We start from the raw sequence: 11,948 nt of genomic DNA, 5'->3' as shown, positions 1-11,948 counted from the left end.
GGGAGGCTGGTAAAGGGAGGGCGTTCACTTCTCTCCTTTCGGGAGCCGGAGGTTGGCGTCCGCTCTGGCAGCTTCTTACGTGCCCAGGTTTCAGCACGCGCCCCTCGGAGGTGCCCTCAGACCCAGGCACGGTAGGGCCGGGTGCAAGTTCACCAGGGCCCGCGGGGCTGCGCGCAGTGACACTTTCTGCTCCGCGGGGTGCAGGGGGACTCGCCCTGCGGCCGCCCCGACCCCGCGTGACCGCACCCGGGGGGCTGGCAGCGCCCCCTGTGCACATCGAGCCGCCCCGCCGGTCCCGGCGACCTGCGGGGACAACCTGGGGACCCCGGCGGGCAGGACTAACGGCCTCTGGGCACCCGGCGCGCATAACCCTGAGCGCGGCCGCGGAGCTAGGGGACTGCGTTACCCACAATGCCCGGCGCCGAGTGGCGGAAAGCTGAGCCAATGAGCGCTCGGAGCAGGCCGCTTCCGGTTCCCGGGGCTCGGCCGACTTCCGGCGCCGCCGCCCGGTGGTCGTGGGTGCGCCTCGGAGCCGGTTGCCGTGGGAACTTTAGGGGCGTGGGGTCGGGATCGAGGTGAGGCGGTGGCGAAGGCACGGGGAGGGCGGCCCCGCGGTGCCCGGTGGCCGGCTCGAGGCGCGGCCCCGCGGTCCCTGCCCGAAGGGGCTGCGCGGCGGGCCGGGCCCCCGACGGCTGGTGCGGGAGCCGAGAGCGTGACGCGCGCGGCTGCGGAGTGCGGGGCTCGCGGCGTTGGCGCCGGGCCGCAGGGTCGCCAGCGCTAGGGGAGCTCCGGAGGCCGCGGTTAGGGGACGGTCAGGTCAGCTGCCGGGAGCTGCGCGGGGCGAGCACGGCCTGGGAGGGCCAGCCCTGCAGCCCAGCGGGGCGCCCGTGCAGCGTCCCGCCGCCGGGACGAGGCAGCGCCGAGGCCCGGAGCCAGGGCAGTCCGGACGTCCAACTCCTGGGCCGCGCGGGGACACCGGGAGCCCCGAGCCCAGGCCGCCCCTGCCGTGGGCACTGGCCTCTCACCACCTTCTTCCCACAGATGCCCACGACCACAGAAGCGCTTATGGACCGTACGCAGGTGAGTGGATTATGCTCCAGGGGTTCGTTGGTGACCCCGCGCTTAGTCCGTGGCCCTCTGTCCTAGGTCTCTGCCTGCCACGCTCGCACTCCAAGGGTCATAGACCTAGGTTAAGGGCTCTATGGAATGGTTTCTGTGGAAACTGGTAGTGACCAATGGGATGGAAGGAGAAGGGGCACCCCAGGAATAGGCCCCAGAGTGTGGAAGTGCTGGGATGTGAGGCTGAGCTTGTTCAGGGACCGTAGGTCTCCCTTCATTTTCATGGAAAATCCGAGCAGAGGAGCAGCAGTCAATCTGGAATATTAGCTGTCTCTCTGGGCGATGGGAGCAGTGGGGTGCAGCAGAGGAAGAAGGTCGTCTGGCCGGATGTGAGGCTCACTGTGGCTGCAGCACGAACAGGCTGTGGCTGTGCACCAGCTGATAGTCCAAGAAAGAGGCTGAGAAATGATGTGGCTGGATCATTGTGGTGGCCAGAGAGGCAGAAGGCTGTCTGGATTTGGACTTGTTTTTCACTGGGGTGTTTCGTTTTGTGTTTTGTGGTGCTGAGTCTTGAACCACGGGCTTCAAGCATGGTGGGCAAATGCTTTACCACTAACCTGCATCTCCATTGGTTTCATATTTAAGAGTGAGAAAAAGGTAGAAGAGTGATTTCAATGTTTTTGGTTTTAGCAGCTGGATGGAAGGATGGAATCTCCACTAACCAGAATGTTAAAGTTGATAGTTGGGTTGATTTTCATTGTGTGATATTAGACGTTTGGTTTTGGGCTATCTTAAGAGTGAGATGTTTAAAAGAGCAATGGCGGAGATATCTAGTTAGTAGCTGGCTGCATAAATCTGGAACTCTTAGGCGGATTCAGAATGGAAATATACCGGGCTGGTTATGTGGCTCTGAGGTGGAGCACTTGCCTAGCATGTGTGAGGTCCTGAGTTCGATCTGTAGTACTGCAAAAAAGAAAGAATAATTCCAAAAAGTGGTGATGTGTGTTTGTTGTGGGATGTATACCTTGACTTACAATTAGAAAGGGGAATCCTGGGCTTGATGGTCATGCCAGAAGCAGCCCTGGAAAGTGAGGGTCCAGGATTGGCTCTCAGGCTTGAGCATCTGAATACAGTTGGTGGTCATCACAGACACAGCTGAGGACGTGAAGTGCCTGTGGGAATTGTGTGAGGAGGTGACTGATCTGGCAGATGTCTAGGCTCCCATGGAAAGAGCAGACATGAGTCATGCAGAAACTCAAAGTGATTGAGGTGACACGATGGTGTAACCAATAACTGTGTCTGTTCATCAGGCTTTGGGCTCACTGGGATTTAGGAGTGACTCTTGATGTGCTTGGGGGTTTCAGTAAGACTGGTGGATTAGCTTAGGGCCACAGGTGGCCATCTGGGAGATCACCAGGCCTGGAGTAGAGGGCCTCTTGAGTCAGGTCTTGAATTATGGTTTGAGGAAAGAAGAAGGTTGTGACTAATGAGGGGCATCAAGTGCAGCACAAGTGGGAGAAGGCCATCAGTGTCTGTTGACTGTCCAGGTGGTTCCTGGTGACTGAGGCTGAAGCAAGCAATAGGCAGGCAGGGAAGCACAAAGCAGGGTGGAACTGCCTCTGACGTAGTCATGGATCCTGTCTCAGTTTGCCAAGGTCTCTGGATGCCTTGTGCCAAGCACATGGGGAGACCAAGGAGATGCCTTTGGTGTGATACTGGGGTGGAGGTGCCTTGGGACTGAGACTGTGTGTGTGTGTGTGTGTGTGTGTGTGTGTGTGTAAGTGAGAGAGAGAGAGAGAGAGAATGTGCACTTGGAGAGGGAGTGTGACCTGTGAGTGAGAGAGAGAGAAAGAGAGAGAGAGAGAACGAGAATGCAGAGAGAGTGACCTGTGGGCACTGACATGAAGGACACAAGGTGAAGGTATGCTCATGTGTGCTTGTGGGAAGTACAGTCTAGGGAATAACTGGGGTAACTGCCTGGCAAAAATGAGTGCTACTCCAAATTACCAGGTCCAGAGTTACATGGCTTCTCCTGGCTCACCTGCCTGTTGGTTTTGTGGCAAGACACAGTGACAGAGGGACCATGAGGTGAGAGTGAGTGGTGCTTGGTGTGGCATCTCTACAGAGGTGCAAGAGGGAGGAGAATGAGCAGGGAAGGTGTGTGGGCGGATGATCTTGGACTCCTAGGAGAGAAGTTGATCATGGCATGATCTGTCCTGTCATGACAGGGCTGTGTCACCTTTGAGGACGTGGCCGTTTACTTCTCCCAGGAGGAGTGGGGGCTCCTCGATGAGGCTCAGAGGCTGCTGTACCTTCACGTGATGCTGGAGAACGTTGCACTTGTAACCTCTCTGGGTAAGACCCTTGTACTACCCTCGTTGTCCAGGCTTCTGTCTCTCCTCTTTCCCTGCACAGACAGCTCTGCCAGACCATAGACTGCTGACTCCCCAGTGTCTTGGCACGTGTGCTGTGGGTGCCAGTGCCAGGCCATTTGCACTACCTGAGTAGCCTAGTACCTGCTGCCCCAAAGCATTCATGGGAGCGCTGAGTGGCAGGCACCCTGCCATCAGCTTCGTGGATCTCACTTACCTTGTCCTTTCCTTGGCCAGACGACTGTGTTCATATCCGTGAGACCTTTTGCTCTAGTTCTCTCCCCTTCTAGCCGATATTTTCTCCTAGCTGCTCAGGAATTGTAGGCATTGTCGTGACCATTACTTACATGGACCGTGAACTGTGTCCTCAGAGCCTCCTTCCAGACTTGTTGTAACACTGATCTTTTTTTCCTTATGATCTTTTGTATACTGAGCTGCTCTCGGCCACTTGTGATCACTTTCCTGTCCCTCTTTCATTAACATTTAGATCATGCACTTTCCATGTAGTTGTATAGTTAGGGGTTGGGGAGAGTCCCAGTTGTTCTACAAGGTGGACATGGCAAAATGGCCTCAGAGAGGTTTCGGCCTGATAAGTGGCAGCTGGGGTAGGGCATGACGTCAGAGTGGGTCGCATCATGCCAGGAGCCTGCAGCGTGTCCAGCAGAATTCTGTTACACGTGCTTAGGCCATTGCCGCATTTCTCTTTTCTTCCCCACTTTTCTCACCTGCCATTTCACCTGTGATTTCTGGACCATGGCCACCCCAACCTTCCTGTTCTCTGTGGGAAGTACAATCTAGGGAATAACTGGGGTATTACTTGTGCCTCTGCAAGGTCCCCTCTGCCATATTTTCCATAACTGGCCCACACCTAATGTATATTGTGCACATTATCAATTAGTCCTCTGATATTTTGACATTAAGTAAGCCTGGGGGTAATGGTGGTAGAGAATTCTTGGTGGCAGGGCATAAATTTCCCTGAATAGAAATACTTGATTATGGGAGTAAGAAAGGAGGAGTACAGATAGAAGGATACAGAGCCTTGAGGGCTTAACTAATTGTTCTGTGTATGTGGTATTAGCCAAAAATCTGAATTTTTTGTGGGGCTCTCCAGTAGTGTCTTGCTGGAAATGTAAAGTTTGTTGAAAATGTGCTCTGGTCCAGCTGGCAGGTGCAACAGGTGTGTTGGAGGTCACGAACTGATCTATTTGTAGAGTATTTATAAAGACTGGTGGCATTGTGTCTAACCAAGAACAGAGAATGGTTTTGGAGTCTGGTATTTTTACTATACCTACAACCAGCATTTCAACTCTCCAGGCACCAGCTGGGGGTCTGCATTTCAATTCTATTCTGACTTTGTCTACAGGGAGTTAGTAACAGTTAAGGGTGCAGTCCCAAAAGACTGTCCCTCTTCATATGCCAGTCACAATGTGGTGCCCAAGCTACTCAATTTCTGCTGATTCACTATAAATTCAAGGGTTCCCACATAGCCCCTCAGATTTGATAAGTTCCTACAATAACTCACATAGCAAAGTATTATTTGTAAGAATACAACTCAGGAATAGCTAAATGGAATAAATGACACAGGAAAACGTATGAGCAGAGGGAATATTCATGCCCTTTCTGGCATGCTACTATCCATTCAGCCCAGAGATTCTCTGAACTGTGGAGGTTCGTTATTTAGGTCTTGTTACCTAGCCTGGTTGATTAATTCATTGCCCATTCATGATTAGTTTAATCTCCAGCCCCTCTCCCTAACCTAGTGAATAAAGATGAGGCTGGAAGTTCCAAGCCTCGAGTCAGGCCTTGTTCTTTTGGGAGACCCACAATCTGAAGCTGTCAGGGACCCTTGCAACTTGTTATCTCATTAGCATACAAAAGATACTTATTCTGAAGTTCAGGTTTAGGACAGACACAACTGGACTGTCAAATACAGAAGCAGTTTGGATAATCACCTTTTGTTAGATTTTATATAGTACATTTTTAGTCCTTGAAAACCTTGTTTTAACATACTTTGGACTTTGGCCTATTTTTGGTGGGAGGGTGCTGAGGATTGAGCCCAGAGCTTCGCACATGTTAAACAGTTACTCTGCCACTGAGCTACATCCCCAGACTATATTCACTGTTTTAAGTGGAGAGCCATTTGGATACCATTTTGCTAAGCTTGATTGTGTCAAAATTTTACTTTAAGTTTATTATTTATATGTTAGAGTATCTATGTCCAACTTGGGATATTTTCAAGTAGTGGATACTAAATCAGGAAATTTTATACAATATTAAAATTGAAGTGAAATATACCTATCTTCCTATTCTTATTTAGTTACTTTGTTAAGATTGTAGGGGGTACAGTGTTTAAGGGGAATTCCCAAGTACAATATGGACCCCAGTAATGATTGAGTTTGTGAAATTTGTCAAATTGATACCCTTTAGTAAATATTAAAGTTAATACAGAATCATTTGTAGAGCACAAAAGCCCATCAACACCCTTCTAATCTTTATCTGCCCCACCCAGCCCAGTGCTGGCGATTAAACCCAGAACCTTGTGCATCCCAGACAAACACTCTACCACTGAGGGTATGCCTTCAACCTTCTAATCTTTTTGTTTACATTCTTTTGTATGCAAGTTTTGACTTTATAGTTTTGTTAAAATTATAGAACTTAGTTTTTAATTTTGTGACAAATGCAGTTTATCTGCTATTTATATTTAAAATATAAACTTGAACATTATCATATTTATTTAATTATCTTCTCTCCTACCCCTACAGGATTGGATTTTTCTTCTTGTTGCAAACTTTTTCTTTTCTCTTTTTATACTTTATTCATTTTCTTCTTTGGTCTTTTAGATCCCTGAAACTTTGGTTTATAGTTTCCATTTTTGATAAATAGGTAGAATGGGGCTATAGACAGCAGCCTCTCCCTGTGATGGCCTCTGCCTGCAGCATAATCAACACCCCCCACTACCCTGCCATAGTTAGGTGGGATACTTATCTGAAAATCTCCTGTTGGCATGAATGGCACCTTACAAATGGAGGTCTCCCTTCTTAGGGTGTTCCAGTGAACCTTACAGTACCTTGGGTTGACATCCTGGAGAGCAATAGTATCCCCAGATTATTTTTCAAATTCTTTGTTTGTGACAGTTTAGTTTGAAGGAAAATTCTTAGCATGTTAGTAGGTAGTCTGTGCCCAAGCACACTAACCAGAAGATTTACAGTCTGATCAAGTGTCTTAGGAGGGCACTTATCCTTTTCCATGTTGTCATTAGATACTGAGCTGCATGTTTCCAAGCATGGGACCCCTCTGTCCTTCCATAAGGTGTAATAGCACCAGGTTAAAGCAACCCCCATGATTTGCCTTTGGAACATTTGTACTTCCTGGGTCATGTGGGTCCCAACGGAAGGGTGCCCTGCACCTGCACCCAGTGGGTGATATGTAGGGATGGGCCTCTGATTTGTTCAGAACCAAATCAACACATTTTCCCCTAAGAACACAGTGCCCCAGGCCCTGGATGTTCAGTCATGATTCTAGTGGGCTATCAACTAGGAACTTACTTGACCAGAGTGACCTCTCAATAAGGTAGACAATAGGATGTACAGTCAATGTGGAATCCCCTTGGCCTCATTCCTGCCATCAGCCCTCCATGGTTCTCCTGTTATCTGCTGCCTGCACAGTGGATCAGACTCATCCAGTTATTTTTGGTGATCTCTAGAGAAGCCTCTTCCTGTTTCCACTGGAGGCGTCTCACCCTGTAGGCTAGTCAGTGGACTATGATTTCCTGGAACTATACCAAGAGCTCATTCTGTTCTTACCATAAGATGCCCAGAAACACACTGGCCTGGAGACACTGGTTGCATCAAAGCACTTAGGCTCAGAGATACTCTGGGAACACAAAACCTCCCCTGTGCTAAGATGTGAGGTCAGTGCAACAATTAGGTTGAAAAAACTGAAGCAAGAAAAGGAAGACCTAGCCCAAGCATGTTCCAGTCAAAGATAAGCACAGCAGTGGTCAGCAGTGTCCACTCAGGCAGCACATGGTCAGTGGCCTAACCATGCAGTAAGCACAGAAGAGCCTCTGCTGTGGGGCCCAAGCCACCCTGCTTGCTGCACCCATTTTCTTAACATGTACTGTGAATTTTAATTAGTAGAGGTGACTGAGGACCAGCAGGGAGATGTAAATGCCATTGAAAGGGGAATTTCTGACATTTCTGAGAGAAAGAGGTGCACTACATTGTGCAGGGTGAAGTGGGTAAGCAGCAGGTGGTCAGGAGGCAGAAGCAAGAGGGGAAATATTAGGTCAGCAAAAGGTAAATGACTCATATGGGTGGGCTGGAATAATTTCAGTGGGCTTTGGGAAAGGGAACTGGCCTTAGTCATCCACTACTTGGTTCCAGGGGAGTTAGGACTGAGGAGTGTCCTCCTGGAGTGTACAAGCCAGGGAAATGTGGTCTGCAGGATGGGCTCTGGATTGCACAGCTAGTGTGTTATTAACTGCATGCTTTCAGTTGAGCCCTTTGCTGTCTATTGAGAAATGGATAGCCATATAGAGAGGGCAATATCCCTGGCCAGCAACACTCTAAGATGTCAAAATATCATACAGAAAAATAAAAAATTAAATCACAGTTAATGTACTCTCCTCACAGTCCACATGCATTTCATCTGCATGTCTCTTTTCAGTGTGTTGGCATGAAACAGAGGATGAAGAGACACCTCCTGTGCCAAGGGTTTCTGCAGAAGCAGCATCATACATCAGGACTCCAAAACCAAGTCTGTCCTCCCAAAAGACTCACCCCTGTGACATCTGCATTCTAGTCCTGAAGAACATTTTGCATCTGGATGATCTACCTGGACAGAAACCACACTTTACTGGGACCTGTGAAAACCTTCACCGGGACCAGAAGCATCACAGTACAGAGAATACATTAAAAAGAGAAGTGAATAGTGCCTCATTTCTGAAGAGATGCATATTCCATGTGTCAGGGAATCCCTTCCTCTGTAGGAAGACTGGAGAGAACTTACCTGCTAAGTGGAGTATTCTTCCACCCCAGGCCATTTCCAAAGGTGAGAAGCCAAACACAGTCAGAAAGCGTGGGGAGGCCTTTCACTGTGGAGAAAATCATTGTAAGTCAGGAGCATGCAGACAAACTTCCAGCCACAAACACGCATTTGTTCAACACCCAGGAGTTTGTACTGGAAAAGGGGTTTATGATGCTAGCAAATGTGGAGCAACCTTCCAAGAGAAGTACTCACTTGTTCCATTCCAGAGAGTCCATGCTGGAGAAAGGCCTTATGAATGCAGTGAATGTGGAAAATCTTTTAGCCAAAAAGCCACTCTTATTACACATCAGAGAGTTCACACTGGAGAAAAACCATACAAGTGTGGCGAATGTGGAAAATCCTTTAGTCAAAGCTCAAACCTCATTGAACACTGCAGAGTTCACACTGGAGAAAGGCCTTACGAGTGTGAGGAATGTGGGAAGGCCTTTGGGTGCAAGTCTAACCTTGTTCGACATCAGAGAACTCATACAGGAGAAAAGCCATATGAATGTGGCCAATGTGGGAAATTCTTTCGACAGAGCTTTAGCCTTGTTGAACATCAGAGCATTCATACTGCAGCAAGGCCTTATGAGTGTAGCCAGTGTGAAAAATCCTTTAGTCAGAAAGCTACTCTCATTATACATCAGAGAGTTCACACTGGAGAAAGGCCATATAAGTGTGGGGAATGTGGAAAATCCTTTAGTCAAAGCTCCAACCTTATTGAACACTGCAGAATTCACACTGGAGAGAGGCCTTATGAGTGTGGGGAATGTGGAAAATCCTTTAGTCAAAGAGCCACCCTCATTAGACACCAGAGAATTCACACTGGAGAAAGGCCTTATGAGTGTAGGGAATGTGGCAAATTCTTTAGACAGAATTTTAGCCTCATTGAACACCGTAGAATTCACACTACAACAAAGATCTATGAGTGTGGCCAGTGTGGGAAATCTTTTAGCCAAAGGGCCACCCTCATTAGACATCAAAGAGTTCACACTGGAGAAAGGCCTTATGAATGTGGGGAATGTGGGAAGTCTTTTGGGTATAAATCCAAACTTGATCGACACCAGAGAACTCACACTGGAGAAAGACCTTATGAGTGTGCTGAATGTGGAAAGTTCTTTAGGCAAAGCTATAGCCTCGTTGAACACCAGAGAGTTCACACTAGAGCAAGACCTTATGAGTGTGGCCAGTGTGCAAAATCTTTTAGTCGAAGAGCTGCCCTGGTTAAACATCAGAGAGTTCATACTGGGGAAAGGCCGTATAAGTGTGGTGAATGTGGGAAAACCTTTAGTCGGAGCACTAGCCTTATTCAACACTGCAGAATTCACACTGGAGAAAGGCCATATGAGTGTGATCAGTGTGGGAAATCTTTTAGGCAAAAGTCTGTCCTAATTCAACATCAGGTAGTTCACACTGGAGAAAGGCCTTATGAATGCAGCAAATGTGGGAAATCTTTTAGCCAACGCTCAAGCTTCTTTCAACACCAAAAATGTCACACCGTGGGAATGCCTCACAGAGGCAGCAGATGTGGGAAATCCCTCATCCCCAGGTCTTCTGTTGCTTAGTTTCTGAAAGCCCACACAAGGCCTTAGACCTGCAGAGAAATGTGCTGTCTTTGCTCACTGTAACAGAATTTTTATGAAGAGGCCACCTACTAAAGAAGGGCCATTTGTATTTGCAAGCATCCAGAGGGGTGAAGTACCCTGTGAGTTCAAGCACATGAGGACAGGAGCTGCTCTGAACATTTTAGATTGTCTGCTGCCCTCATCAAAGTTAAATCATTGCCACGTTCTCACAGAAGCTATCTCCCACCTCGTCCCTTGCACAGTGTGCCCCAGGCACCTCTGCATACAGACCCAGATGCCTGTGTTCTCCCCATTTCCTAGAAGAAATCTCCAATAACCTGACCCCTCACTGTTGTGTGTCTTTGTTTTGGTTAAGAGGACCCAAACTGGAGACTTGCTTCCCCTTCATTAAATTATTGATCTCATGTGACACTAGCGGTTGATGTTTGCTAATTTCAAATTACTAAGCAGTAACTTCCTGATGAGCATTGCTCTGATCTGTGGACTAATAAAGGCCTTACTGTTCTACTTTTAATCGGGTTCTGTTCACAGCCTTGGTGGATAGAATATGCATGTGTCCTGTTTGTATTAAAAGTTGGACAGCTTTTATAGGACCCTTGCATTTTTTTAATCAGTAAAGAAATTAATGGCAGAGAGTTCTCATTCCATTTTGTTTAACTTGCATTACTACCCAAGACCCCCATTGGAACCGTCAAGGCTTTGTGTCTTAGTTTGAGGCCTCAATGCTCCTGAGTTTGTTTTAGACGACCAGAGATCACCTTGAAGAGGGGTCAGTTGTCATGGCCACATTCAATGCTTGCTGAAATATTTTGAATTTATTTAATTATTCCCATGACTTCCCATAAAACTCAATATTGTTGAGGGAAACTTGTCATTGGGTTCTGCAGTCGTGTGGTCTGATATCCATAATTCCTTAGGTTGGTGTCACTAATACGAATACAAGAATGAGGTGTGAACACCATCCGATTCAGAGAAACACGGTGTGATCAGTGGAGCGGAGGGGCTGGCCGACAAAATGTGCTGCTTGTAAAAGTGCACCTTGAACCCTAGAGACAGATCACACTACCAGATTATGTCCCACTGTGGTCAGGACCCCTCTCGAGATACTCGGACTCTTGTTAAGTTACCATCACTTTTCTGGGGTGTTCACTTAAGTCCAAATGCAATGCGAGGCAAAAACAACAAGGAATAGGTTCCTCGAAATGCAGTGGAGTTGGGACAAAGTACAGTTCCTGTACCTGTGGTGATGTCAGGGAGAGGAAGAAGTTTCTATACGCTGTGAGGGTGATGGGGAGACAGGAAGCTCCTGAACACACAGGGGAAACATTAGGAAGTTCCTTTATGCAGCAGGGGTCAGGGGTGGAGAGAAGGAAGGTCCTGAACCTGTAGAGAGATGGGAGGAAGCTCCAGAATATGCAGGGGAGAAAGGAAGAAAATGTCTTGAATGTGCAGGGACGCAGGGGGAATGTCTTGAATGTGCAGGGACGCAGGAGGAATGTCTTGAATGTGCAGGGACGCAGGAGGAAGGCTTGAATGTGCAGGGACGCAGGAGGAATGTCTTGAATGTGCAGGGACGCAGGAGGAATGTCTTGAATGTGCAGGGACGCAGGAGGAATGTCTTGAATGTGCAGGGACGCAGGAGGAATGTCTTGAATGTGCAGGGACGCAGGAGGAAGGCTTGAATGTGCAGGGACGCAGGAGGAAGGCTTGAATGTGCAGGGACGCAGGAGGAATGTCTTGAATGTGCAGGGACGCAGGAGGAAGTCTTGAATGTGCAGGGACACAGGAGGAAGGCTTGAATGTGCAGGGAGGCAGGAGGAATGTCAAGGTCCTGAACACGTGGGGAGGCAGGAGGGAGGTCCTGAACACGTGGGGAGGCAGGAGGGAGGTCCTGAACACGTGG

General features: G+C 48.5%; 1 protein-coding gene across 1 annotated transcript; it reads left to right on the top strand.

Annotated features, from left to right (window-relative positions):
- The first annotated feature begins 583 nt into the window (after window positions 1–583).
- LOC306648807 (uncharacterized protein) lies at window positions 584–11,473 on the top strand. The gene is made up of 3 exons (XM_079119159.1): window positions 584–1,080; window positions 3,288–3,414; window positions 8,100–11,473. Exons 1-3 carry the CDS (start codon window positions 1,042–1,044, stop codon window positions 10,022–10,024), a joined length of 2,091 nt encoding a protein of 696 aa, XP_078975285.1. The 5' UTR covers window positions 584–1,041; the 3' UTR covers window positions 10,025–11,473.
- Window positions 11,474–11,948: the final 475 nt, after the last annotated feature.

This window comes from Sciurus vulgaris (genome assembly GCF_902686455.1).
Source record: "Sciurus vulgaris genome assembly, chromosome: 17".
NCBI classification, from domain to species: Eukaryota; Metazoa; Chordata; class Mammalia; order Rodentia; family Sciuridae; genus Sciurus; species Sciurus vulgaris.
This window is presented reverse-complemented; position numbering and strand designations above follow the sequence as displayed.